Source organism: Trichomycterus rosablanca, chromosome 16, assembly GCF_030014385.1.
Source record: "Trichomycterus rosablanca isolate fTriRos1 chromosome 16, fTriRos1.hap1, whole genome shotgun sequence".
NCBI classification, from domain to species: domain Eukaryota; kingdom Metazoa; phylum Chordata; class Actinopteri; order Siluriformes; family Trichomycteridae; genus Trichomycterus; species Trichomycterus rosablanca.
In genome coordinates this window covers 7657764-7683922 of record NC_086003.1, presented here as the reverse complement: position 1 = coordinate 7683922, position 26159 = coordinate 7657764, and the positions used below count along the sequence as shown (strand labels likewise).

Below are 26159 nucleotides of genomic sequence, written 5' to 3'. Positions count from 1 at the left end.
TAGCCTACTAAATAGTGAAGCTACTTAAGAGTTTAGTGTAAACCTAACAATAGAGCACCTCTCTGTTAAAAAGACAAATGCAATTAAAATTTTTATTTCAACTTATTGCTCATGTACAAATGTAAATACTTTTTCATCTTTATCACATTTTTTACCTTTTAAATCTTTATCTGATTTAAATTTGAATTAAACATGTTTAAGTGAAGTGTTTTCTGTTAACTTACCAACATACACCTGAACTTATACCCAATAAAAAGTCATTGTAAGAGCTAGCTGCTGTTTCATTTATTAAAATTTTTCCTCCGTGGAAAAAGTGGGCCGGGTTTGGGCATGAAACTCCCGGGCTGAAAAAGGGGCCCACTCCGGCCCTGATACCTGTGGTTTAATGGGCAAATTCAACTCAGGAAAGAGGGACGTCACACTGACTCTGGGGCAGGGTGGTTCCCACGTGAGGCCCTAGAAATAAACCCAGTGCTTACATCCTTTGTTAGCGAAAACTAGAGCAGGTTAAGCAATGCAGGAATGTCAGCTAAGGAGTCCGCAAAGAGGACGGTGAGAAGCCGTGATAAATAGGAAACCTTCCACATGAAGCAAATTCTACTATCAATCAAATGATGTTTTTTCCTTTAATTTGTCACACTACTGTCGGTTATTTCAGATTAACAAGGCTGAAAACCTTACTCCCAAGGGTATACTGAATGAATGTTTTCTAACCATCCTGCAGGTATTAAAAACTTCCTGGATAATTGCCAGAGAGTGCAGAACCGAGACCAGCTTGACCAAGACGGAGATGGTGTGGGAGACGCCTGTGATAGCTGCCGTGAGATTCCCAACCCCAATCAGGCACGATATTCCCAACTCCAACATCCATAGACTTGGAAAGAATACTACACTGATCAGCCATAACATTAAAACCACCTCCTGGTTTCTACACACACTGTCCATTTTATCAGCTCCACTTACCATATAGAAGCATTTTGTAGTTCTACAATTACTGACTGTAGTCCATCTGTTTCTCTGCATGCTTTGTTAGCCCCCTTTCATGCTGTTCTACAATGGTCAGGACCCCCACGGGACCACCACAGAGCAGGTATTATTTAGGTGGTGGATCATTCTCAGCACTGCAGTGACACTGACATGGTGGTGGTGTGTTAGTGTGTGTTGTGCTGGTATGAGTGGATCAGACACAGCAGCGCTGCTGGAGTTTTTAAATACAGTGTCCACTCACTGTCCACTCTATTAGACACTCCTACCTAGTTGGTCCACCATGTACATGTAAAGTCAGAGACGATCGCTCATCTATTGCTGCTGTTTGAGTTGGTCGTCTTCTAGACCTTCATCAGTGGTCACAGGACGCTGCCCACGGGGTGCTGTTGGCTGGATATATTTTTGGTTGGTGGACTATTCTCAGTCCAGCAGTGACGGTGAAGTGTTTAAAAACTCCAGCAGCGCACACTAACACACACTAACACACCACCACAATGTCAGTGTCACTGCAGTGCTGAGAATGATCCACCACCTAAATAATACCTGCTCTGTGGTGGTCCTGTGGGGGTCCTGACCATTGAGGAACAGCATGAAAGGGGGCTAACAAAGCATGTAGAGAAACGGATGGACTACAGTCAGTAATTGTAGAAGTACAAAGTGCTTCTATATGGTAAGTGGAGCTGATAAAATGGACAGTGAGTGTAGAAAAAAGGAGGTGGTTTTAATGTTATGGCTGATCAGTGTATATACAGGGTGGGCCATTTATATGGATACACCTAAATAAAATTGGAATGGTTGGTGATATTAACTGCCTGTTTGTGGCACATTAGTATATGGGAGGGGGAAAACTTTTCAAGATGGGTGGTGACCATGGCGGCCATCTTGAAGTCGGCCATTTTGGATCCAACTTTAGTTTTTTCAATGGGAAGAGGGTCATGTGACATCAAACTTATTGAGAATTTCACAAGAAAAACAATGGTGTGCTTGGTTTTAACGTAACTTTATTCTTTCATGAGTTATTTACAAGTTTCTGACCACTTATAAAATGTGTTCAAAGTGCTGCCCATTGTGTTGGATTGTCAATGCAACCCTCTTCTCCCACTCTTCACACACTGATAGCAACACCGCAGAAGAAATGCTAACACAGGCTTCCAGTATCCGTAGTTTCAGGTGCTGCACATCTCGTATCTTTACAGCATAGATAAAAGATAAAAGTCTAAGGGGGTCAGATCGGGAGACCTTGGGGGCCATTCAACTGGCCCACGACGACCAATCCACTTTCCAGGAAACTGTTCATCTAGGAATGCTCGGACTTGACACCCATAATGTGGTGGTGCACCATCTTGCTGGAAAAACTCAGGGAACGTGCCAGCTTCAGTGCATAAAGAGGGAAACACATCATCATGTAGCAATTTCAAATATCCAGTGGCCTTGAGGTTTCCATTGATGAAGAATGGCCCCACTATCTTTGTACCCCATATACCACACCATACCATTAACTTTTGTGTTCCAACAGTCTTGGAGGGATCTATCCAATGTGGGTTAGTGTCAGACCAATAGCGGTGGTTTTGTTTGTTAACTTCACCATTCACGGTCCTGTTCCAATTTTAGTTTTGCCCATTCTGCAAATTCAGTGCGCCGATCTGGGTCATCCTCGTTGAGATGCTGCAGCAGCTGGAGTTTGTAAGGGTGCCATTTGTGAGTAGCTAATATCCGCCGAAGGGATGTTCGACTGATGCCACCCTCCAGTGACATGCGGCGAGTGCTACGCTGTGGGCTCTTGCTGAATGAAGCTAGGACAGCCACTGATGTTTCTTCATTAGTGACAGTTTTCATGCGTCCACATTTTGGCAAATCCAACACTGAACCAGTTTCACGAAACTTGGCAAGCAGTTTGCTAACTGTAGCATGGGAGATGGGTGGTCTCGTAGGGTGTCTTGCATTGAAATCTGCTGCAATGACCCGGGTACTGCGTTCACCAGACGTCAACACAATTTCTATCCGCTCCTCACGTGTTAACCTCTGCGACATGTCAATGGCTGTAAACAAAAAGAAGCTTGTAAATAACTCATGAAAGAAAAAAGTTACGTTAAAACCAAGCACACCATTGTTTTTCTTGTGAAATTCTCAATAAGTTTGATGTGTCACATGACCCTCTTCCCATTGAAAAAACTAAAGTTGGATCCAAAATGGCCGACTTCAAAATGGCCGCCATGGTCACCACCCATCTTGAAAAGTTTCCCCCCCTCCCATATACTAATGTGCCACAAACAGGAAGTTAATATCACCAACCATTCCCATTTTATTTAGGTGTATCCATATAAATGGCCCACCCTACATCTATACATATAGATACCTATCTAGGCCTTCATTATGTATGATATCAATTAGCTGACATTCCTACTATATTAAACTAAAATTAATTTTAATGAAGCATTTTTTAATGCTATTCAATATTTTCTGCACTTTTTTCTTGCAGTCGGACGTTGATAACGATCTGGTTGGAGACTCTTGCGACACAAATCAAGACAGGTATAAAAAATTCAATTACCTGCCCAGATCACTACTTTATGAACCAGGAATCTTCAAACAGTCTGCACTTTTATATTTTGGCTGGAAACGGAGGGTGGGAGGCGTAGTAATTGGTCGTAATTAATTTCCTCATCTAGTCGTATCCAATTACCCTGATTGCATTACACTTCACCTCTACCGATACAACCCTCCACTGCTGACCGAGAAGCTTCTCAACTGACACACGCCCCCTACGACTTGTGTGCTGTACCGACTGCCTCTTTTCACCTGCACGAGGCGAGTTCGTATGCGAATCAGCTTTGTGCACGGAGAGCCACACCCTGATCAGCATTGCGGCAGGCGCCATCAATCAGCCAGCAGAGGTCGTAATTGCACCAGTCATGAGGAACACTGGTCCGGCTTGTCCCACCCCTATGAACAACAGCCAATCGTTGTTCATGTAGCCGCCCAGCCCAGCCGGAAGGCAGAGCTGAGATTCGATACGATATATCAGAGATCCCAGCTCTGGTGTGCTAGCGTGTTTTACCGCTGCGCCAACTTAATATATTGAGTTAAAAAGTGCGGAAACCTTTTGAAGAACCCTCGTATATCGACGTCCTTAAAATGTTGGTGACACTTTGGTTACACTTTGTGTGTGCATTCCATTGGACACCCAATTTCTACCTCTGTTTCTTGTTTACTTTTGTTACACAGTGATGGCGACGGGCATCAGGACACCAACGACAACTGTCCACTAGTGATAAACAGCTCCCAATTGGATACCGATAAAGACGGGCTGGGTGACGAGTGTGACGATGACGACGATAACGACAACATCCCTGACTACGTTTCCCCGGGTCCCGATAACTGCCGCCTGGTGCCTAATCCTGACCAAAAGGATGACAACAGTAAGTACTGCAAGTCAGTGCCAGCGTCATGACCAGACACAGAGATTCCTATTAGACCTTCCCTCCCTCAGTCACAACAAACTGTGTCTTTTGGACGCCAAGCCAGGTTGGTAGCATGACTATTCAGAACTGGTTTAGAGTAGCCTATCCATCAACTGACATGTTTGAGATGAGAGATGACAAACCCTTGCAGATTTGAGGAGAACATGCCAGACTTCAAAGGCAAGGATTCCAACCTAGGGAAGTCAGGGTCAAACTAACTCTATTTACACTGATCAGCCATAGCATTAAAACCACCTCCTTGTTTCTACACTCGCTGTCCATTTTATCAGCTCCACGTACCATATAGGAGCACTTTGTAGTTCTACAATTACTGACTGTAGTCTATCTGTTTTTCTGCATGCTTTGTTAGCCCCCTGTCATGCTGTTCTTTAATGGTCAGGACCCCCACAGGACCACTACAGAGCAGGTATTATTTGGGTGGTGGATCATTCTCAGCACTGCAGTGACACTGACATGGTGGTGGTGTGTTAGTGTGTGCTGTGCTGGTATGAGTGGATCAGACACAGTAATGCTGCTGGAGTTTTTAAACACCTCACTGTCATTGCTGGACTGAGAATAGTCCACCAATCAAATATATCCAGGCAACAGCGCCCCGTGGGCAGCGTCCTGTGACCACTGATGAAGGTCTAGAAGATGACCAACTCAAACAGCAGCAATAGATGAGCGATCGTCTCTGAGGTGGACCAACCAGGTAGGAGTGTCTAATAGAGTGGACAGTGAGTGGACACGGTATTTAAAAACTCCCATATAATAGTCCAATCTCATCCACAAAGGGTTAGTGTGCCAGAAGGTTTTCATACTGATGCATGCAGACGAGCTAATTAGACCCTTCTCCGTTTGTGCCTTCAGATGACGGCGTTGGCGACGTGTGTGAATCAGACTTTGACCAGGACACCGTGATCGACAGAATCGATAACTGCCCTGAGAATGCTGAGATCACCCTAACAGACTTCAGAGCCTATCAGACTGTTGTTCTGGACCCTGAGGGTGAAGCCCAGACCGACCCCAACTGGGTGGTTCTAAACCAGGTGATACAGCATTTTTATTTATTACTAAAAAATGATTCAAGCTATGAAGACTTTTGCTATTAAACAGGTAGGTTTTATAATAAAAAGACTGAGAATGCTGAGACTGAGAACAATGTTTCGCACAGCTGACTTAAGTTCTTGGGAATCTTGAAAGTATGGTAGGGAAGAAATCCGAACAGCATTCATACCATCGACTGGAGGTCAATATTTACAGCCTCAAAAATGCCTCAAACCATCAGTAGCCAGAAGTTAGAGGTAGGGTCAGGTATGGAGAGCGCTCCTTCAATTTCTGTACCAGGCACCTTGGGCAACCAAGGTCCTTACAGTGTTAATAACCCCATCCCTTAGTCCGGTCTTTCCCACCCAGCAGACTGGAGACCAATTTTGTCTGATGCAGGCATTAGCCAGTTGTGCCTGCTAGAGGGTGCCCAGTAGACCAGTAGCAGAGCCAAGATTCATACCTGGGAGGTCAGAATCTCTGTACTGATGTGCTAGCGGATTATTCCGCTGCGCCACCTGGGTGCCCAAAAGGCATGTTATTTAATAGGGTGACACGTGGCTTGGTGAGTAGCACTGTTGCCTCACAGCAAGAGGGTGGAGCAGTCCGGCTCCTTTCTTCGCATGTCTGCGTGGGTTTCCTCCAGGTGCTCCTGTTTCCTCCCACAGTCCAAAGACATGCAATCAGGGTAATTGTGGATACAAAATTGCCCTAGGTGTGAATGTGTGTGTAAGTGTGTTTGCCCTGTGATGTCAAGGGTGTTTTCCTACCTTTCGCCCAGTGAATTGGCCCCAATACGACCCTGAAGAGGATAAAGTAGAGGTAAACAGGATGAATGTTACAGTATTTAATAAAACACACCTATTTTCACACAAAATTGCAGGAGCTAATTACTCCTGCTTTCTGAGTCCACCAATCTAGTTCACTAATACTGATTTATACATTTTTATTTACAGTGGTAGGAGTGGCAGTGCTTGGGAACACTGGGTACAAGGCAAAATTGTACGTAGCCAAAGCATGATAGCCAAAGCAGCTGACATGGCGTTAAGAATTAAACAACAACCCCCGTCCCGATTGCGGAAAGCAAACTGTTACACGCCCCCTCCGACACGTGCGCAGTAGTCGACTGCATTTGTCCGCATATGTGGATCAGCTTTGTGTACGGAGAGTCACACCCTGCTCACATTCTTCCCACTCTGTGCAGACACCATCAGTCATCCAGCAGAGGTCGTAATTGCATCAGTTATGAGGTCCCAGCTCCGGCTTACCCACCCTGTATGAACAACAAGCCAAAGTTGTTCATACAGCCGCCCAGCCGGATTGCAGAGCTGAGATTCGATACGATGTATTAGAGATCCCAGCTCTGGTGTGCTAGCGTATTTTACCGCTGCGCCACCTGAGCGGCCTTACTGCGTTCATTTTTAATTGTTAAAACATTAACACGTTAGCCTTGTAATTATATATACAGTTTATATACGATTTTCAATTTTATCAACCACTTTATACTGTTCAGAGTCACTGGACGCAAGGCTTTGACAATACCCAGCCCTTCCTCAGAGATAGCCAATCATGTCTGTGTGAACGCCCGGGTGGCAGATAGTACAGCCGAGCTTCGAACCCGGATCTTGAATCTGGATCTCCAAATCTAAAATTAGACACCACCTACAAGCACCTACAACGATCTGGAGGGCATAGCAGAAGAAAGCCTTCCAGAGTTGGCTGAACTTCCATGGTATTTTGACTAGTCCTGGGTTCAGTGGTTAGTGCAGACAAAAATAAGGCATCATAAATGGGAAAAAACTCTTAAGATGAGCCTGGCTTGAACAGAAATGTGGTTGTGCTTCCATTCTTGGGTTTCCAGAGTCTTTCATATATGAAATAAAGGAAACAGTGACTGTCCAGGGTGTATTCCTGTCTTGCCAGTTTGAGACTTGGCTCAGGAACTGACCACATAACTGATCAGGATGATAAGGTACTTGAAGATGATCACTCATCCTTTAATATTGACAGTTGAGTAAAATGACTATAATTTAAGCACCCTGCTGTAAAAAATAAAGTGGTTATGTAAACAAACAGCAAAGTTGGGTGTTTAAGTAGATATGAGTAAGTAACTCCTCTTTGGGTGTAGGATGCTGCTGCTAAAGCCAAAATCAAAAAAGCTGTTTCTGTTAGCTGCGTGAGCTGCCTGGAATTTATCTTAACAGCTGCTGATGACTAAAGACGTCGACCTTGTATGTCTAATAGGCTTTATATCTCTTTTTGTGCATTTTTGTTATAGGGAATGGAGATTGTGCAAACGATGAACAGTGACCCTGGCCTTGCTGTAGGTAGGTGGATGCACATGCACAGACTAGTTTCACATAATATAAAGCAGCTAAGAAATACCATACACCAAGAGCGTGTAGCTTTGCTTTGCAGTCTTTCTTTAATATAGCGCTATTGCTGGATACATATTGCACAACTATTTCTGGCTCACTTAATTAGATTCCCCCACTTTCCTCCCAATTCAGTCATTTCCGAATCCCTATTGCTATTCCTCTGCTGCATACACATTTAAAGCATTTAGCAGACACCTTATCCAAAGCGCTACGTATTTGTGTAACGAATGGGCTTACTAGGCAAGAGGGGGTGGACACACACAGAGATGTTTAAACGAAGTTTAGTAATAACAAAAGACACAAGGAAGGTAGCACAAGACAAGACCAGACACAAACACACGACCTAAGCTAAATGCTAATCCTAAACACATGAACACTAACGCTAATCTAAACACACAAGAAACCTGACTAAACTATACTAGACCCTAAGCTAAACATGATCTTAGACTAAGACAGGACATGAATAAGACATGAACAAGACAGGACAAGAGCATGAACTAGACAAGAGCATGAACTAGACAGGACAAGAGCATGGACTAGACAAGAGCATGAACTAGACAGGACAAGAGCATGGACTAGACAAGACAAGAGCATGGACTACACAAGAGAAGAGCATGGACTAGACAAGACAAGAGCATGGACAAGACAAGAGCATGGACTACACAAGACAAGATCATGGACTAGACAAGACAAGAGCATGGACTAGACAAGAGCATTGACTAGACTAGACAAGAGCATTGACAAGACAAGAGCATGGACTAGACAAGAGCATTGACTAGACAAGACAAGAGCATGGACTAGACAAGACAAGAGCATGGACTAGACAAGAGCATTGACTAGACAAGACAGAGCATGGACTAGACAAGACGAGCATGGACTAGACAAGACAAAGAGCATGGACTAGACAAGACAGGAGCATGGACTAGACAAGACAAAGAGCATGGACTAGACAAGACAAGAGCATGGACTAGACAAGACAAAGAGCATGGACTAGACAAGACAAGAGCATTGACTAGACAAGAGCATGGACTAGACAAGACAAGAGCATTGACTAGACAAGACAAGAGCATTGACTAGACAAGAGCATTGACTAGACAAGAGCATTGACTAGACAAGACAAGATCATGAACAAAACAAGACAAGAGCATGGACTAGATAAGAGCATGGAGAAGACAAGACAAGAGAATGGACTAGACAACAGCATGAACTAGACAAGACAAGAGCATACCATACCAAACCAACATGCACTAGGTACCAAACCCACGTGCATCAGTGAGCCTTGGCCACCCATGACTCTCTCGCCGGTCTACCACTGTTCCTTCCTTGGACCACTTTTGATAGATACTGACCACTGCAGACCGGGAACACCCCACAAGAGCTGCAGTATTGGAGATGCTCTGACCCAGTAGTCTCGCCATTACAATTTGGCCCTTGTCAAACTGGCTCAAATCCTCACGCTCGCCCATTTTTCCTGCTTCTAACACATCAACTTTGAGGATAAAATGTTCACTTGCTGCCTAATATAGCCCACCCACTAACAGGTGCTGTGATGAAGAGATAATCAGTGTTATTCACTTCACCTGTCGGTGGTCATAATGTTATGCCTAGTTGGTGTATATTTTTATGCTAAGACGTTTAAATAAACACTGTTTATAGTCAAGCAAGTTTTATGTCATCAAACTAGTCATGTTTACATGGGCACAGAGAAATCACCAGTTGTTGTGGATTTAAGGTACCTTTAAAATGACATTACAGATCTGTCTAACACTATTTTGTGATCTTCAGGTTACACAGCGTTCAGCGGCGTTGACTTTGAAGGCACGTTTCACGTGAACACTGTGACTGACGACGACTACGCAGGCTTCATTTTTGGCTACCAGGACTCATCCAGCTTCTACGTGGTGATGTGGAAACAGACGGAACAGACATACTGGCAGGCTACACCATTCAGGGCTGTCGCTGAGCCTGGCATTCAGCTCAAGGTCAGGCACCATTCAACCTCCAAACCACTGACCTTTAAAATAACATTGGTCTACTTATTTCCCCAAATATAATACTTTAAATTTATTCCTACATTAAGTTCTGTACTATCTATGCAATATGATTAGGTGTGTTAAATGGTAACCATTGACTTTCTATCTCTCAGGCAGTGAAGTCTAAGTCCGGACCTGGTGAGCACCTGAGAAATTCACTTTGGCACACAGGTGATACAAATGATCAGGTGCGTTTGCTCTGGAAGGATCCACGTAACGTTGGATGGAAAGACAAGGTATCATACCGCTGGTACCTACAGCATCGTCCACAAGTTGGGTACATCAGGTGAGCTAGTCAAAATTGGAATCGCTATGTGCGGTCTCATGACATTCATCCAATCGTAAAAATATAACTAACAACTGTGTGCTTTTAAAGATCACAATAACTGAAAGGTTGTGAGTTCAAATCCCAGCTCTGCCATGCAGCCACTGTTGGGCCCTTGAGCAAGGCCCTTAATCCTCTCTGCTCCAGAGGTGCCGTACGATGGCAGGGTCCTGCACTCTGACCCCAGCTTCCAAACAAGCTAGGATATGCAGAAAGAATTTCATTGTACTGCACATCTGTACACACACACACACACACACACACACACACACACATATGTACACATATGTACACACTATAAGTACTGGACTTAATAATCATAAGGTTGCCACTTCAAGCCCCACCTTCGCCCAGTAACCACTTTTGGGCCTCTGAGCAAGACTCCCAGTTACTCAAATTGAATTCAGTGGCGCCTAGGTGGCGCAGCGGGTGCGTCCGCTAGGGCGACTTTACTCACCCAGCCAACTGGTAGTAGAGTTCAGAATCCCAGTGCTGGTGAGATCTCGAATACATCGTATCGAATCTCGGCTCTGCCTTGCCGGCCGAGTGGCTACATGAAAAACGATTGGCCTGTTGTTCAGATAAGGGGCGGGACTAAGCCGGATGGGGTCTCTCTCTCAGACTAGTGCGATTACGACCTCTGCTGGCTGGCACCCGCACGGAGATGGGAAAGGAGTGCGGTAGAGGGTGTGGCATCGCAACTGCACTCGCCAAGTGTAGGTGATAAGATGTTCGATTGCTGTGCGCGTGTCTGAGGGGGCGTGGAACAGCCTCGTCCTCCCCAATCAGGAGCAGGGACCAGGATTAGTGAGAGGATGATTGACGGGCAGAAATTGGATGTGCTGAAGTGGGAGAAAAAGGGGTAAAATACAAAAAAAAAGTGTTGATCAGTAAGGGTGGACCGATATTTTGACGTCATTATTTTGATGCGGGAAAAGACTGATTCGGACAAGTAGGTTGATCCAATAAATGCTGTCAGATATATACCACATTTTCTAATGTTTGGAAATTTTTCCTCATCCAGCAGGTTCCAAAATTGTCCAGCAGAGGCCCTTGACTTTAAATGAATGTTGGATTGTCGGGTTAAAATTTCTCAGTCAGCTTCTTCCACTTATGAACGTAACATTCCTCTTTGCAGTGTTCTTGCCTGAATCGAACCATTTTTGGCTTCTTTGTGCTTGGTTGCGCTCTCATCCTCACGAACAGTGTAGGTTACAAAAGGAAAAATGTAAAAGTGGCGCAAACTGGCTACTGATTTAATGAAAACTTTCTAGATCAGCAGTGCCTTAGGCGGGCTGAGGCGTAGCTATTGTAACAAACCGCAAATTAAAGAAACAGTGGCCACATTTCACGTCAATCACCTTCAGCTGTTTGAATGAGGCGCGATCTACCAGCGTGCACTGTGCGATCGGTTCATAGGGTTCGTAGAGTTTCTGAAAACAGGAACCAAACATGCCAAAAAAATAGACTAGACTGAGTCATAACTCATACATAAGTGTAAAAAATAACGAGATTGTGGTACCACCCTTCAGGTCTTTTCATTTAAAATCATGCATTGACATGTTGCTAATGGGCAACGATTGTTAATATAAGTACCTGACCATGGTTTGTCATCATAGCAATTGTTTCTGAAGTGGCTCGTCAAAGGTTTACCTCTACATCGACCTTTGTCTGCTTTTGAAACATCCAGCATTGTGACTGATAATTTAGTACACCTACACACTCTCTATTTTTAACTGCATCATAAGCCTAGTCTGTGTGTCTTTGTGTAGGGTTCGATTCTATGAGGGTACAGTGCTGGTGGCTGACTCTGGGGTGACGATTGACACAACGATGAGGGGTGGCAGGCTGGGTGTGTTCTGCTTCTCTCAAGAGAACATCATCTGGTCCAATCTGAAGTACCGCTGCAATGGTAAGATTAAACACCAAGTCACAGAACTTCACTTTTAGGACACATCTTTACTCTGCCACACTTAAGTGGGATTAATGCAAGCTGGGACTAATGGTTTCATTCATTAGGATTGTTTGACAAGTAATTTTGAGCTAAGACAAAAAAGCTAGTGGAGACGACTATCTGATACCAGCTAGTAGTACTGGCGCCCATGTGGCACAGCGAGGCATTCCACTAGCACACCAGCGCCGAGATTCTGAACTCCTCGGTTTGAAACTTGGCGTTGCTTGGCGCCATCTAGCGAGTATAATTGACAGTGCCTGCAGCAGACACGTTTCTGCTAGGGCGGGATGACCGGACTATGTGGGTGGGGTCTTCAAGCGCTGTGTAAGGACCCTGATTAGCAGATAGAGAGGCGCCTGTGCAGAATGCATGGGTGAAAAAGGGGGTCGGAGGAAAAAGGAGGCGTGAGCAGCAATATACCCACCTCGACTGCAATCAGGGACCCCCAGCAGCGGAAGACAAATTGACTACGCTAAAATTGCATAAATAAAACAGTCCTGTAATACTGTGGAGACAAAAGTAAGTCTTTAGATCTCAAATATTGGGTCACATCCCTGTCACGTGGGAGAGAAAGGACTCAAGTGCGGAGATTAACTTAAACAATAATTTTATTTTTTAAATGAAAAATTAAACACAAAACACAAAACAAAAACAAAACCAATAATGAACCCCGCTGGAGACCGCTGGGCGATGCAGGCAACGAAAACTGAAAAAGGAAAACAAAGATTAATGCAAGGCGCGAACCCGGGTCGCGCCGGTGCATGGCGGTTGTGTTGCCACCGCGCTAACGTAGCGCGGGTGAGGGGGTGTGTGTAGACGCTGAAGATAAAGCGCTAGGTATGAACCGGGTAATGGCGTTATAGCCGAGCGCTTGACGGCATCACCATCAGGCAGTTACTGAACCTACAGGCGCTGAAACCTAAAGCGGTGGGTATGAACCGGGTAATGGCGTTATAGCCGAGCGCTTGACGGCATCACCACCAGGCAGTTACTAATCCCACTATCACTGAGAATAAAGCGGTGGGTGTAAACCGGGTAATGGCGTTATAGCCGAGCGCTTGACGGCATCACCATCAGGCAGTTACTAATCCCACTATCGCTGAGAATAAAGCGGTGGGTGTAAACCGGGTAATGGCGTTATAGCCGAGCGCTTGACGGCATCACCATCAGGCAGTTACTAACCCACCAAGCTGAAAGCGCTAAGGCACTACAGCAATATGACACGGGAGTTAAGGACTCCCGGACATCAATAGCCCCCCGCACGGCGGTGGGCTACGGGAAGAACGCGATCGGCGTGGCTTCGCTGAAGGTTACAGCTAATGAAGTTCGCCGATCTGAAAAGAGAAGAATAGAACAAATCAGTTAGACAACCTCAGAAGTGCGGATTCGAACCGGGGATGTTGACGCGAGAGCCGAACACTTACCGGCCTCGCCATCCAGCGGTTACGAAACCAAATGACCACTTAAGATGAGAGGTTAATGCGGATACGGCTGCAAGCGCTATCGCTTGCTGTTTAGCAGCACCGCTAACGCTAACCGAATAAAGAAAAGGCAGCACGAGGGCTGCACGGCGTCGCACCACGCTAAAGCAATAGGCTAAATAAAGATGTTACCTCGACCTTGCAGTCTACACACCCTAATGGCACATGCCACCAGGGGATACCGTCTGGCCTATAAAAGCGTGGATGCGCTGCCACCAGCGAACTGAAAAAACAAACAAAAGAAACAAAAGCAGACAAAAGGTGCGACACCCGCTGCTGTGCAGAGCTGGCTTAAGTAAGCCAGCCCACAGCTGCAGGCAATTCGCCCTAATTGGAAGGCCTATTATTTAAGGCCTTCCTCTACTGAGCTCTGTAAGGCTCTGTGACATCAGGGAAGAGTGGTAAGTACCACTGACGCCACAGAACCTTACAATCCCAGGCTATGAATGTAAATACCACCTAGGTTGTGACCCCTGTGTTTTGTAAAGCAGCTTTTAATTTGTCTTGACCTGCTATTGCTACCAATTGGGTATGGAAGTAGGAGACTTAACTGTCTTATTTACAAATATTTATACCCTACAATTTGTAGACAGGTGCATTCTGTCATACTGCTTTAATTATCCTTTAAATGAGTGTAGAACCCAACTTGAGTCCACCTGTTTGAACTGATTGGACATCATTTTGAAAGAACTACACTGCATTATCATTCATAAAGTCCAAGGAACAACAATTCTATGGATCTCCACAATCAAATTATGACAAGGCATGGATCGGGTCAAGGATATAAGACGGTATGTAAGTTTGAGAGTTCCTGGGACCACAGTGGCCTCAATAATTTGGAAAAAGAATAAGCTTGGCACCTTGAACCTTCCTAGACTTGGTTGTCTAGCCAAATTGGCCAGAGTAAGAAAGTAAGAAAGGTCTAAACGCTCAGTGTTAAACAGCTGCAAACGTCTTGTGCATATAGGAAATATGGATGGAGAATCACCTTTGCAAACACATATAAATCAGGCCTTCATGCAGAGTGGAAAGCTGAAAACCACTGTTGATTTAAAGACATGTCTTGGAATCCAGTCTGGCGAAGCTCGAATAAATCTGCAATGAAGAATAGAATAAACTGTACTAATACAGATGTGCAAAGTTTGTAGAAACGTATCCAAGAAGACTTGCAGCTGAATTTGCTGCCAAATTGGCTACTACAAAGTATCTAAAAAAGGGTCAGAGGTGCCCAGGTGGCGCTAGCACTTCTCGGTTCAAAACTCGGCATTGCCACTCTAGCAGGCATAATTGACTAACGATTCTGCTAGGGCGGGATGACCGGACTGTGTGGGGTGGGAAATTCTAACGCTGTGCAAGGACCCTAATTAGCAGATAGAGGCACCTGTGCAGAGTGCATGGGTGAAAAAGAAAGGACTGTGCACCGGTCTGAGGAGGTGTCGAATACATCGTATCGAATCTCAGCTTTGCCTACCGGCTGAACAGCGATTGGCCTGTTGTTCAGATAGGTGTGGGATATTAAAAAGCCGGATAGGGGCGCCCAGGTGGCGCAGCGGGATATTCCGCTGACGCACCAGCACCGAGTTTCTGAACCTCCCGGTTCGAGGCTCGGTGTTGCCACCGGTCGGCTGGGCGCCATCTGGCGGGCATAGTTGGCAGTGCCTGCAGGGTGGGGGACCGGACTATATGTGGGTGGGTGGGTCTTCATGCGCTGTGTAGGGACCCTGATTTGCAGAAGAGACGCCCGTGCAGAATGCACGGACGAGAAGAGGAGGGCTGTACACGTGTAAAGAAGGCGTGGGGCAGCGGCGTGCTCTCCTTGGATGCAGGTCTGGTGTGCCTGTTAGCAGCGGAAGATAGATTGGAAGCGCTAAAAATTGGGAGAAAAATTGGGGATAAAATTCGGAGAAAAATAATCATTAAAAAAAAAAAAAAAAAAAAAAAAAAAAAAAAAAAAAAAAAAAAAAAAAAAGCCCGGATAGGGACTCTCTCATAACAAATGCAATTACGACCTCTGCTGGCTGATTGATGCCGCCTGCACAGAGATAGGAAAAGAGTGCTGTCAGGGTGTGTCTCTCCGTACACAGTGCTGATCTGCACTGCACTCGTCAAAGTGTAGGTGACAAGATGCATACGGCTGATGCCCACGTGTCGGAGGGGGCGTGGGTTAGCTTTGTTCTCCTCAATCAGAGCGGGGATCGGCATTGGTGGAGAGGAAGCGTGACGCAATCGGGCAATTGGACAGGAAACAACGTGACTTTGTATTCTAATTATTGATCATACACTTTTTTTTGCAGACACTATTCCGGAAGACTTCCAGGAGTTTACTGCACCGCAAATGTTGGATCCTCTGTAAATACCTCATTCCCACACACCAACACACACAACCGGATTTAAGATGTTCTGTCTGTGCACAGTGTGTGTAGTTCTTTTACATGTGTATACACAATGTGTATGCCTGTGCCAAATGTATACTACTAAACCTACTACTCATCAAGAACTACACATATTACATACACAGTGAGGTGCTAAACCAATCATTTATTTACAAACCACTTCTAATGCTTGTGTTTCAACTTTGCTGCTTCAAGGGTCAGAAAACCAAAATACAGTTTGCATAAGAATATGATTATAAAGATATAATTCATTTAACTTCCAGAAAATAGATTTTGCAGCATTTACAACCCCAAATCAGAAAAAGTTGGGACAGCATGGAAAATGTAAATAAAAATCCATTCCTGCATTTCAGGCCTGCAACACATTCCAAAAAAATGTTGGCACAGAGGAGACCAAGTGATTTAGTGTTTCAGCTTTTATTTTGCACCAACAATTTGTCCTCTTTTGAACTCTGGTATGTCACCCATAATGTTGTGTGCATTGCAATATTTTGAGCAAAACTGTGCTCTTACCCTGCTAATTGAACCTTCACACTCTGCTCTTACTGGTGCAATGTGCAATTAATGAAGATTGGCCACCAGACTGGTCCAATTTAGCCATGAAACCTCCCACACTAAAATGACAGGTGTTTCAGTTTCATTGTCCAACCCCTGTACATTTCCACTGTGTGATGGTCCATCCTAGATGCCTCTGAGCCCAGAGAGGTTAACGCCACTTCTAGACATGGTTAGCATAAGGCTTCTTTTTTGCACAGTAAAGTTGTAAGTGGCATTTGTGCATGTAACTCTGTATTGTAGTGCTTGACCAAGGTTTGTCAAAGTAATCCCTCACCCATGTGGTTATATCAGCTATTGTTGAGTGGCGGTTCTTGATGCAGTGCCGTCTGAGGGATCGAAGATCACAAGCGTTCAGCTTAAGCTTGCGCTCTTGGCCTTTACACACTAAAATTTCTCCCGATTCCTTGAATGGTTTAATGATATTATGCACTGTAGAGGGAGAAATATGCAAATCCCTTCCAATCTTTCTTTGAGGTTCATTGTTTTTAAACATTTCAATCATTTTCTCATACATTTGTTGACAAACTGGAGATCCTCTGATCATCTTTACTCATCAAAGCCTTTCCTGGATGCTGCTTTTGTACCAAAAACTACCAACTTTTTGTTGGAATGTGTTGCAGGCCTGAAATGCAGGAATGGATGTATATTAACAAATGAAATAAAGTTGAGCAGATAAAACATGAAATATCTCAGATCCAAACTGTCTGCAATCAAATAAAAGTCAAAGTAAATGTAAGGAACACTGTGTTTTTATTTTATTTGCATTTTCCATACTGTTCCAACTTTTTCTGATCTGGGGTTATATAAAGTTTCACAGCAAAGAAAACCCACTGTTTTCTGAAAGCTAAACCCAAAAGAATCATTTTGCTGCCCACCCACTTTTGAAATGAAAATTGTATATCAGTCGATGTCTGTTGCCATGGTTACAGACAGCCGCTGTTTCACCTGGTACCAACCGAATTAGCTCTCGAAATGCAATCAGAACATAATGTTTTAATGCAGTCTGCAAGCCGTGTGCCCAGCTCTCACGTACAGAATGCTTGAAAAGGTTTGTACTTAAGTTAAAGGCTATTTTTATATAAGGGTAGAGACTGAACACTTGACTGACAGTGTGAATTATCCAGCTAGGCTGGTAGTAAAAAGTGCTAGGTCTGTTTTTTTTTTTTATTGTTTTAGTATATAGATAATGCATTTTGTACCTTTCACATTATTTGCTATGCATTAGTGCTTTTTAATTAGAGTTTCAGAAGCAATAAAAAGTGAAAATGTTCTGGAGTGTGGTTTGATTTTCATGTGGTTGTATTTTATATATATATATATATATATACACACACCGATCAGCCATAACATTAAAACCACCTCCTTGTTTCTACACTTACTGTTCATTTTATCAGCTCCACTTACCATATAGAAGCACTTTGTAGTTCTACAATTACTGACTGTAGTCCACCTGTTTCTTCTCCTTTGTTAGCCCCCTGTCGTGCTGTTCTTCAATGGTCAGGGCTCTCCCAGGACCACCACAGAGTAGGTATTATTTAGGTGGTGGATCATTGACACTGACATGGTGGTGGTGTGTTAGTGTGTGGATAAGACACAGCAGTACTGATGGAGTTTTAAAACACCTCACTGTCCTTGCTGGACTGAGAATAGTCCACCAACCAAAAATATCCAGCCAACAGCACCCCGTGGGCAGCGTCCTGTGACCACTGATGAAGGTCTAGAAGGTGACCGACTCAAACAGCAACAATAGATGAGCGATCGTGTCTGATTTTACATCTTCGTGGTGGACCAACTAGGTAGGAGTGTCTAATAGAGTGGACAGTGAGTGGACACGGTATTTAAAAACTCCAGCAGCGCTGCTGTGTCTGATCCACTCACACCAGCACCATGTCAGTGTCACTGCAGTGCTGAGAATGATCCATCACCTAAATAATACCTGCTCTGTGGTGGTCCTGGGAGAGTCCTGACCATGGAAGAACAGCATGACAGGGGGCTAACAAAGAAGAAGAAACAGATGGACTACAGTCAGTAATTGTAGAACTACAAGGTGCTTCTATATGGTAAGTGGAGCTGATAAAATGGACAGTAAGTGTAGAAACAAGGAGGTGGTTTTAATGTTATGGCTGATCAGTGTATATATATTATTTATCCATTTTCTCCCAATTTAGCATAGTCAATTTGTCTTCCGCTGCTGGGGGATCCCCGATTGCAGTCGAGGTGGGTATATTGTATATACCCGGGTATATATATCCCGCCCTAGCAGAGACGTGTCTGCTGCAGGCACTGCCAATTATGCCTGAGTTCAGAATCTCGGTGCTGGTAAGCTAGTGGAATATCCCGCTGTGCCACCTGGGCGCCCATTAAACATTATTTATCTTTTCAACAGGAACAAGTAATTGACAGAAACTTGCCAGACACGGCACTATGTCTTTAACGGTAGCATGGTGATAAACAGATCAATTGCTATCCTGCATGTATTCCTGCTTTACATCTAGTGTTTCCAGGCAGCTAAAGGGTCAAGGTACTGGACAAGTTCTCAGAAGTTCCCTGGTTCAAGCCCACTGTTGCTTAGTTACCACATTTGGACCCCTAAGCAAGTCCCTTAACCCTCAATTGCTTGCATTGTATACACCAATCAGCCATAACATTAAAACTACCTTTGTTTCTACACTCGCTGTCCATTTTATCAGCTTCACTCACCATATAGAAGCACTGTAGTTCTACAATTACTGACTGTAGTCCATCTGTTTCTCTGCATGCTTTGTTAGGACCACCACAGAGCAGGTATTATTTGGGTGGTGGATCATTCTCAGCACTGCACTGACACTGACATGGTGTGTTAGTGTGTGTGGTGGTGTGTTAGTGTGTGTTGTGCTGGTATGAGTGGATCAGATACAGCAGCACTGCTGGAGTTTTTAAATACCGTGTCCACTCACTGTCCACTCTATTCTCTTCACTGGCTTCCTGTATCTGCTCGCATTCAAAGCCAAAAATGGACCAGTCCTAAGTCACCTTCACCTTTAAGTCACCGCCCTAGTCTTGCTCGACTTGATCCTCCACTCTGGACTCAAGGAAGACCAGCATCAAGGCTCTTCTCTGTACTTGCACCCAAGTGGTGATTTACGGTTGGGCTACTACAACTCCCTCCTGGCTGGTTCTCCCATGTCCGCTATTAAACCCTTGCAACTCATCCAAAATGCAGCTGCTCACCTGGTTTTTAACCAACCCAAACACCGCCACATCACCCCACTGCGGCGTTCTCTTCACTGGCTTCCTGTAGCTGCCCGCATTCAGTTTAAAACACTGATGCTCGCCTACAAAGCCAAAAATGGACCAGCCCCAAGTTACTTTCGAGGTCTAATATAACCCCGCTCTGTACCACGCAACCTCCGAGCCACTAGTCTCGCTCGACTTAATCCTCCACCCAGAACTCAAGGAAGACCAGCATCAAGGCTCTTCTCTGTACTGGCACCCAAGTGGTGGAACGAGCTTCCCTTGTCTGACTGGACATCTGAGTCTCTAAAAACCTCTTTACTAAGCACTTAAGCTGACATGTACTTACAGGGTTTTCAGCAGATTTGTGTTCTTGGACTGCTGTCGACTTAAACTAGAGTAAGGTAATGTTTACTATGGAAGCACTTTTGTAAGTCGCTCTGGATAAGAGCGTCTGCTAAAGACATTCACAAATGCTCTTTGACTTAATAGGCACACATTCTTACAGACACTTTGCTCAAATCTTGAGGAACGAGGCTGTATAGAGGGGAAAGCCTGTGTTATTGCTGGATTTGGAATGGGAATCTAACAAGCTGATGGTTAGAAAACATTTGACCAATAGGTGGCATTACATTCTGCTTTTCCATCCTACTCCTGCTCTTCTGTCTCGCCTACAGTCATCTCCATATTATTCCACCAGAATAATCTGGCAGTTGCTTTGTGCTAGACATGACAGACGCGGCCAAATATATGCACACATTTCTTCTATTTAATGAGATTAGATATTTCAGATCGTTTGAGTGCTAACTGCTGCATTAAACCAATCATGTATTCTCTCTCCATTGACAATGTACACTGATCAGCCATAACATTAAAACCATATCCTTGTTTCTACACTCACTACCATATAGAAGCACTTTGTAGTTCTACAATTACTGACTGTAGTCCATCTGTTTTTTTACATACTCTCCCAGGACCACTAGAGAGCAGGTATTATTTAGGTGGTGGGTCATTCTCAGCACTGCAGTGACTGACATGGTGGTGGTGTGTTAGTGTGTGTTGTGCTGGTATGAGTGGATAAGACACAGCATTGCTGCTGGAGTTTTTAAACACCTCACTGTCACTGCTGGACTGAGAATAGTCCACAAACCAAAAATATCCAGACAACAGCGCCCCGTGGGCAGCGTCCTGTGACCACTGATGAAGGTCTAGAAGATGACCAACTCAAACAGCGGCAATAGATGAGCGATCGTCTCCAATCGACTTTACGTCTACAAGGTGGACCAACTAGGTAGGAGTGTCTAATAGAGTGGACAGTGAGTGGACACGGTATTTAAAAACTCCAGCAGCGCCGCCGTGTCCGATCCACTCATACCAGCACAACATACACTAACACACCACCACCAAGTCAGTGTCACTGCAGTGCTGAGAATGATCCACCACCCAAATAATACCTGCTCTGTGGTGGTCCTGTGAGTGCCCTAACCACTGAAGAACAGCATAAAACAAAGCATGCAGAGAAACTGATGGACTACAGTCAGTAATTGTAGAACTACAAAGTGGAGAATGTTATGGCTGATCTGTGTATGTAAAATCTTTTTGCCACATTGTGTTTCAAATGCATGATAATAGTTTGTTTTAACAATTGATTTGCATATTCTTGCACTGAATAAGTGTTTTCTCAGCTTTCAACACATCTGATTAGCAGCCTGTTAAAAACAACAAATGTGAACATCAAATGGATCACAAGACCAGCACTGGTAAGCAGATCTTACTCGAAAGTTCTGATGTCTGAGCAAGTTTTATTTTTAGTTCGGCATACTACTTTCTGCCTCACAACACCACGGTCCTGGGGACTTGGGTTTAACCTTGCTTCCAGTCACTGTCAGTGAGGAGTTTGGAGTACTCTCAATGTCTATGTGGGTTTCCTCTGGGTTCTCTGGTTTCTTTACACCTCTCATGCATGCGTGTGTGTGTGTGTGTGTGTGTGTGTGTGTGTGTGTGTGTGTGTGTGTGTGTGTGTGTGTGTGTGTTTGTGTGTGTGTGTGTGTTGTACCCTGTGATGGATTGGCACCCTGTCCAAGATGTAGCCCTACCTAGTAATAACCTAGTGTTCCCAGGTGCTTTAGACCTACTGCAGCCACAAAGAGGAATAGAGGGGGACAATATACTACATCAAAGGTATACAGTATACACCGATCAGCCATAACCTCCTTGTTTTTACACTCACTGTCCATTTTATCAGCTCCATTTACCATAGAAGCACTTTGTAGTTCTACAATTACTGACTGTAGTCCATCTGTTTCTCTACATACTTTTTAACCTCCTTTTACTCTGTTCAATGGTCAGGACACCCACAGGACCACCACAGAGTAGGTATTATTTGTGTGGTGGATCATTCTCAGCACTGCACTGACACTGACATGGTGGTGGTGTGTTAGTGTGTGTTGTGCTGGTATGAGTGGATCAGACACAGCAGCGCTGCTGGAGCTTTTAAACACCTCACTGTCACTGCTGGACTGAGAATAGTCCACCAATCAAAAATATATCCAGCCAACAGCTCCCCATGGGCAGCGTCCTGTGACCACTGATGAAGGTCTAGAAGATGACCAACTCAAACAGCAGCAATAGATGGGCTTTACATCTACAAGGTGGACCAACTAGGTAGGAGTGTCTAACAGAGTGTAATCCACTCATACCAGCACAACACACACTAACACACCACCACCATGTCAGTGTCACTGCAGTGCTGAGAATGATCCACCACCCAAATAATACCTGCACTGTAGTGGTCCTGGGAGAGTCCTGATCATTGAAGAACAGCATGAAAGGGGGCTAACAAAGCATGCAGAGAAACCGATGGACTATAAAGTGATTAATTGCCACAAATTATTTGAATTCAATTGACAAAAGACTGCTTTCTTATTTGCCATTCAGAGATCTTACTGAACTAATTCCGCTCTGTCGTGACTAGACAATCTAACCTTTTATAAAATTCACACACACACACACACAGAGAGAGAGAGAGCGCGCGAAAGAGAGAGAGATTTCTGCAAAGAACAGATAGTACCAGAAGAACTGTACACCCTGCAGCTCACAGCTTTTGTGCCTCACACTTTTCCGTCGCTCAGGCAGTCTCACCAAGCTGAAATCATAACAGAATTTTAGGACTGATGCATGTGCAGACTGATAGGTTTTAGGGTTATGGAACAAAAAGCCTGTGCATCAGTATTATGGCAGTATTATGATTTGCTTGCAAGCAGGTTAGGGCAATACAAATAGCCTAAACACACCCTAGACACAATTTATATATATATATATATATTAGTATATAAATAATATACTACAGTAATATACTAAGCATAAATGGACCCAAAAGTCATTTCTTGTTTTACTTTTAACATAAAAACAGTGTTAACAGTGTAAAAAGGGTGGTTGTATGCTTATACTTGTGCATGTGGGGAATCAAGGGGTTAAAAATCTGGGGACAAAGTGTACCCCATGCACCCTCTTGCGAAGGAAAGCTCCAAAAGTTAACTTTTTAATACCCAGGTACACCCACGCACTGTAGTCGACTGCAATAACAGGACGGATAGGGACTGCCAATCACAGACATCAGTCTGACTTGCATCTAACAACCTTAGGCGCGTGACTAGTGCCTTGAAATTGTGGTAGTGTGGTACTGTACCACACTACCACAATTTCAAGGCACTAGTCACGCGCCTAATGTTGTTAGATCCAGGATCACGACTCACTCGCACACGCCCCGTTCTAGACAAAACCAGCAAACACACAGACGTCTGGAACAACCCGTCCCAGACATCATCGATACATATCTCACAAGACGAGCACGCGCTAGAATAGAACGATATTAAGAGCACGCTCGTGCACGAGCGCATAATCGCGCGACCCGTCTGGCGGTGATCCGTCTCTGATGCATCTCTCCAAATTTGTCCTATTTTCCGGTAGCGCCGGGAATCCTGCGGTTCTCCCATCTGCTATTGGCGGCGAGCGTCACGACTGAGGAAGCATTTCCATTTATGTACTCGGTAGCAGCTCCATTCATCCTGCCGCACCGCACCACACCGCATCCAGGCGCTGCCGCCGCCGCCGGCGATCCGCAGACAAGTAAAGTAATCCGGAGACTACTGAAGGAACAAAACGATTATCAATATCAATACTATTATTACATTAAGAGCCTACTTATACACCGATCGGCCATAACATTAAAACCACCTCCTTGTTTCTACACTCAATTACTGACTGTATACAGTGGGTGGTATATCATTCTCAGCACTGCACTGACGCTGACATGGTGGTGGTGTGTTAGTGTGTGTTGTGCTGGTACGACTGGATAAGACACAGCAGCGATGATGGACTGAGAATAGTCCACCAACCAAAAATATCCAGCCAACAGCGCCCGTAGGCAGCGTACTGTGACCACTGATGAAGGTCTAGAAGATGACCAACTCAAACTACATCTACAAGGTCTAATAGAGTGGACAGTGAGTGGACACGGTGTTTAAAAACTCCAACAGCGCTGCTGTGTCTGATCTACTCATACCAGCACAACACACACTAACACACCACCACCATGTCAGTGTCACTGCAGTGCTGAGAATGATCCACCACCTAAATAATACCTGCTCTGTAGTGGTCCTGTGGGGGTCCTGACCATTGAAGAACAGGGTGAAAGCAAGCTAAAAAGTATGTAGAGAAATAAATGGACTACAGTCAGTAATTGTAGAACAAATTGCTCCTATATGGTAAGTGGAGCTGATAAAATAAACAGTGTGTGTAGAAACAAGGAGGTGGTTTTAATGTTACGGCTGATCAGTGTATAATTAATTCTACATTTACATTTTCGGCATTTAGCAGACGCCTTTATCCAAAGTGACTTACAGTACTGTGACAGTATACAGTCTAAGCAACTGAGAGTTAATGACCTTGCTCAAGGGACCAACAGTGGAAACCTTGAACGTGGCTTAAACCAGCAACCTTTGGATTACTAGTCCAGTAGCCATATTGGCAACCTGGCAATTTAAAAACAATGTCATACCGAGTATATACTGTACATTCTATTGCATACATGCTTGCAGCTAAGGTACTGCACTAGTAATCAGAAGTTTGCCAGCTCAATCCCCACCACCACCAAGTTGCCACTGTTGGGCATCAGCTAAATGCTTTTTTAGACACTTTGGTTACATACATGACAGGACAGGTAGTTACTCATTACACATGATTCATCAGTTCACAAGTTTAATGTCAAACGCAGTCATGGACAATTTTTGTATCTCCAACTTGCATGTCTTTGGACTCTAGAATGTCCACAGCGCTGCTGAAGTTTTTAAATACCATGTCCACTCACTGTCCACTCTATTAGACACTCCTACCTAGTTGGTCCACCTTGTAGATGTAAAGTCAGAGACGATCGCTCATCTATTGCTGCTGTTTGAGTCGGTCATCTTCTAGACCTTCATCAGTGGTCATAGGACGCTGCCCACGGGGCGCTGTTGGCTGGATGTTTTTGGTTGATGGACTATTTTCAGTCCAGCAGTGACAATGAGGTGTTTAAAAACTCCAGCAGCGCTGCTGTGTCTTCACTCATACCAGCACAATACACACTAACACACCACCACCATGTCAGTGTCAGTGCAGTGCTGAGAATGATCCACCACCCAAATAATACCTGCTCTGTGGGGGTCCTGACCATTGAAGAACAGCATGAAAGGGGGCTAACAAAGCATGCAGAGAAACAGATGGTATTTGAAACATGTATTATTAATATACAGAAAACGACTGCATCATCAGCTAGAATATAAACTGCAGAGCTGATAAAGATTAAAATGCATTTTTTTTATTATAATGCACCATCTTTCCGGTTGCAATACATCTCATTTACCGTGGGGTTTGTTGCATAACAAGCAAATCTTGCGCCCAGACACAAGATTAATCCGATAAATCTCCTCACTGAGAGAAAGAAGCCCAAAAAAGACTGACTGAGTGTTCCCGTCTCGCAACATCTATCACATTAGGAGCTAAATCTGAGATCTCAAAGGAGGGGGCTGTGTGCCTGTTATGTGTGAGCGAGATGCTTATTTTACATTCCGGAAACGTTTCCTCAGATGGAACGGTAGGCCGCTCTGAGCGCGTGACGGCGCATTAGCCTCCCAATGAGCGCACGAGCTGGAGTCGGTATTCCCTCTCGAGCGCCGGTGCTGGGCGGGGCAGGGGAAGCTCGCTCACGCAGCGTGGGTGGTGTGAGTGTCTGCCGTGGAGCTATAAAAGCTCGCCGGTAGCGGCAGAGAGATTCAGTAGTAACTCTACAG

At 44.5% G+C, this 26159-nt stretch overlaps 1 protein-coding gene across 1 annotated transcript in view; it reads left to right on the top strand.

Annotated features, from left to right (window-relative positions):
• thbs4b (thrombospondin 4b) overlaps positions 1-16225 on the top strand; it is a 40488-nt gene extending 24263 nt beyond the window's left edge. The window contains exons 14-22 of the mRNA XM_063011088.1: positions 725-843; positions 3467-3519; positions 4213-4406; positions 5319-5497; positions 7774-7822; positions 9659-9855; positions 10020-10192; positions 12004-12143; positions 15961-16225. Of these exons, the coding sequence (XP_062867158.1) occupies positions 725-843; positions 3467-3519; positions 4213-4406; positions 5319-5497; positions 7774-7822; positions 9659-9855; positions 10020-10192; positions 12004-12143; positions 15961-16019 (1163 nt within the window). The 3' untranslated portion in view covers positions 16020-16225. The remainder of the gene's footprint in view (positions 1-724; positions 844-3466; positions 3520-4212; positions 4407-5318; positions 5498-7773; positions 7823-9658; positions 9856-10019; positions 10193-12003; positions 12144-15960) is intronic.
• Positions 16226-26159: the final 9934 nt, after the last annotated feature.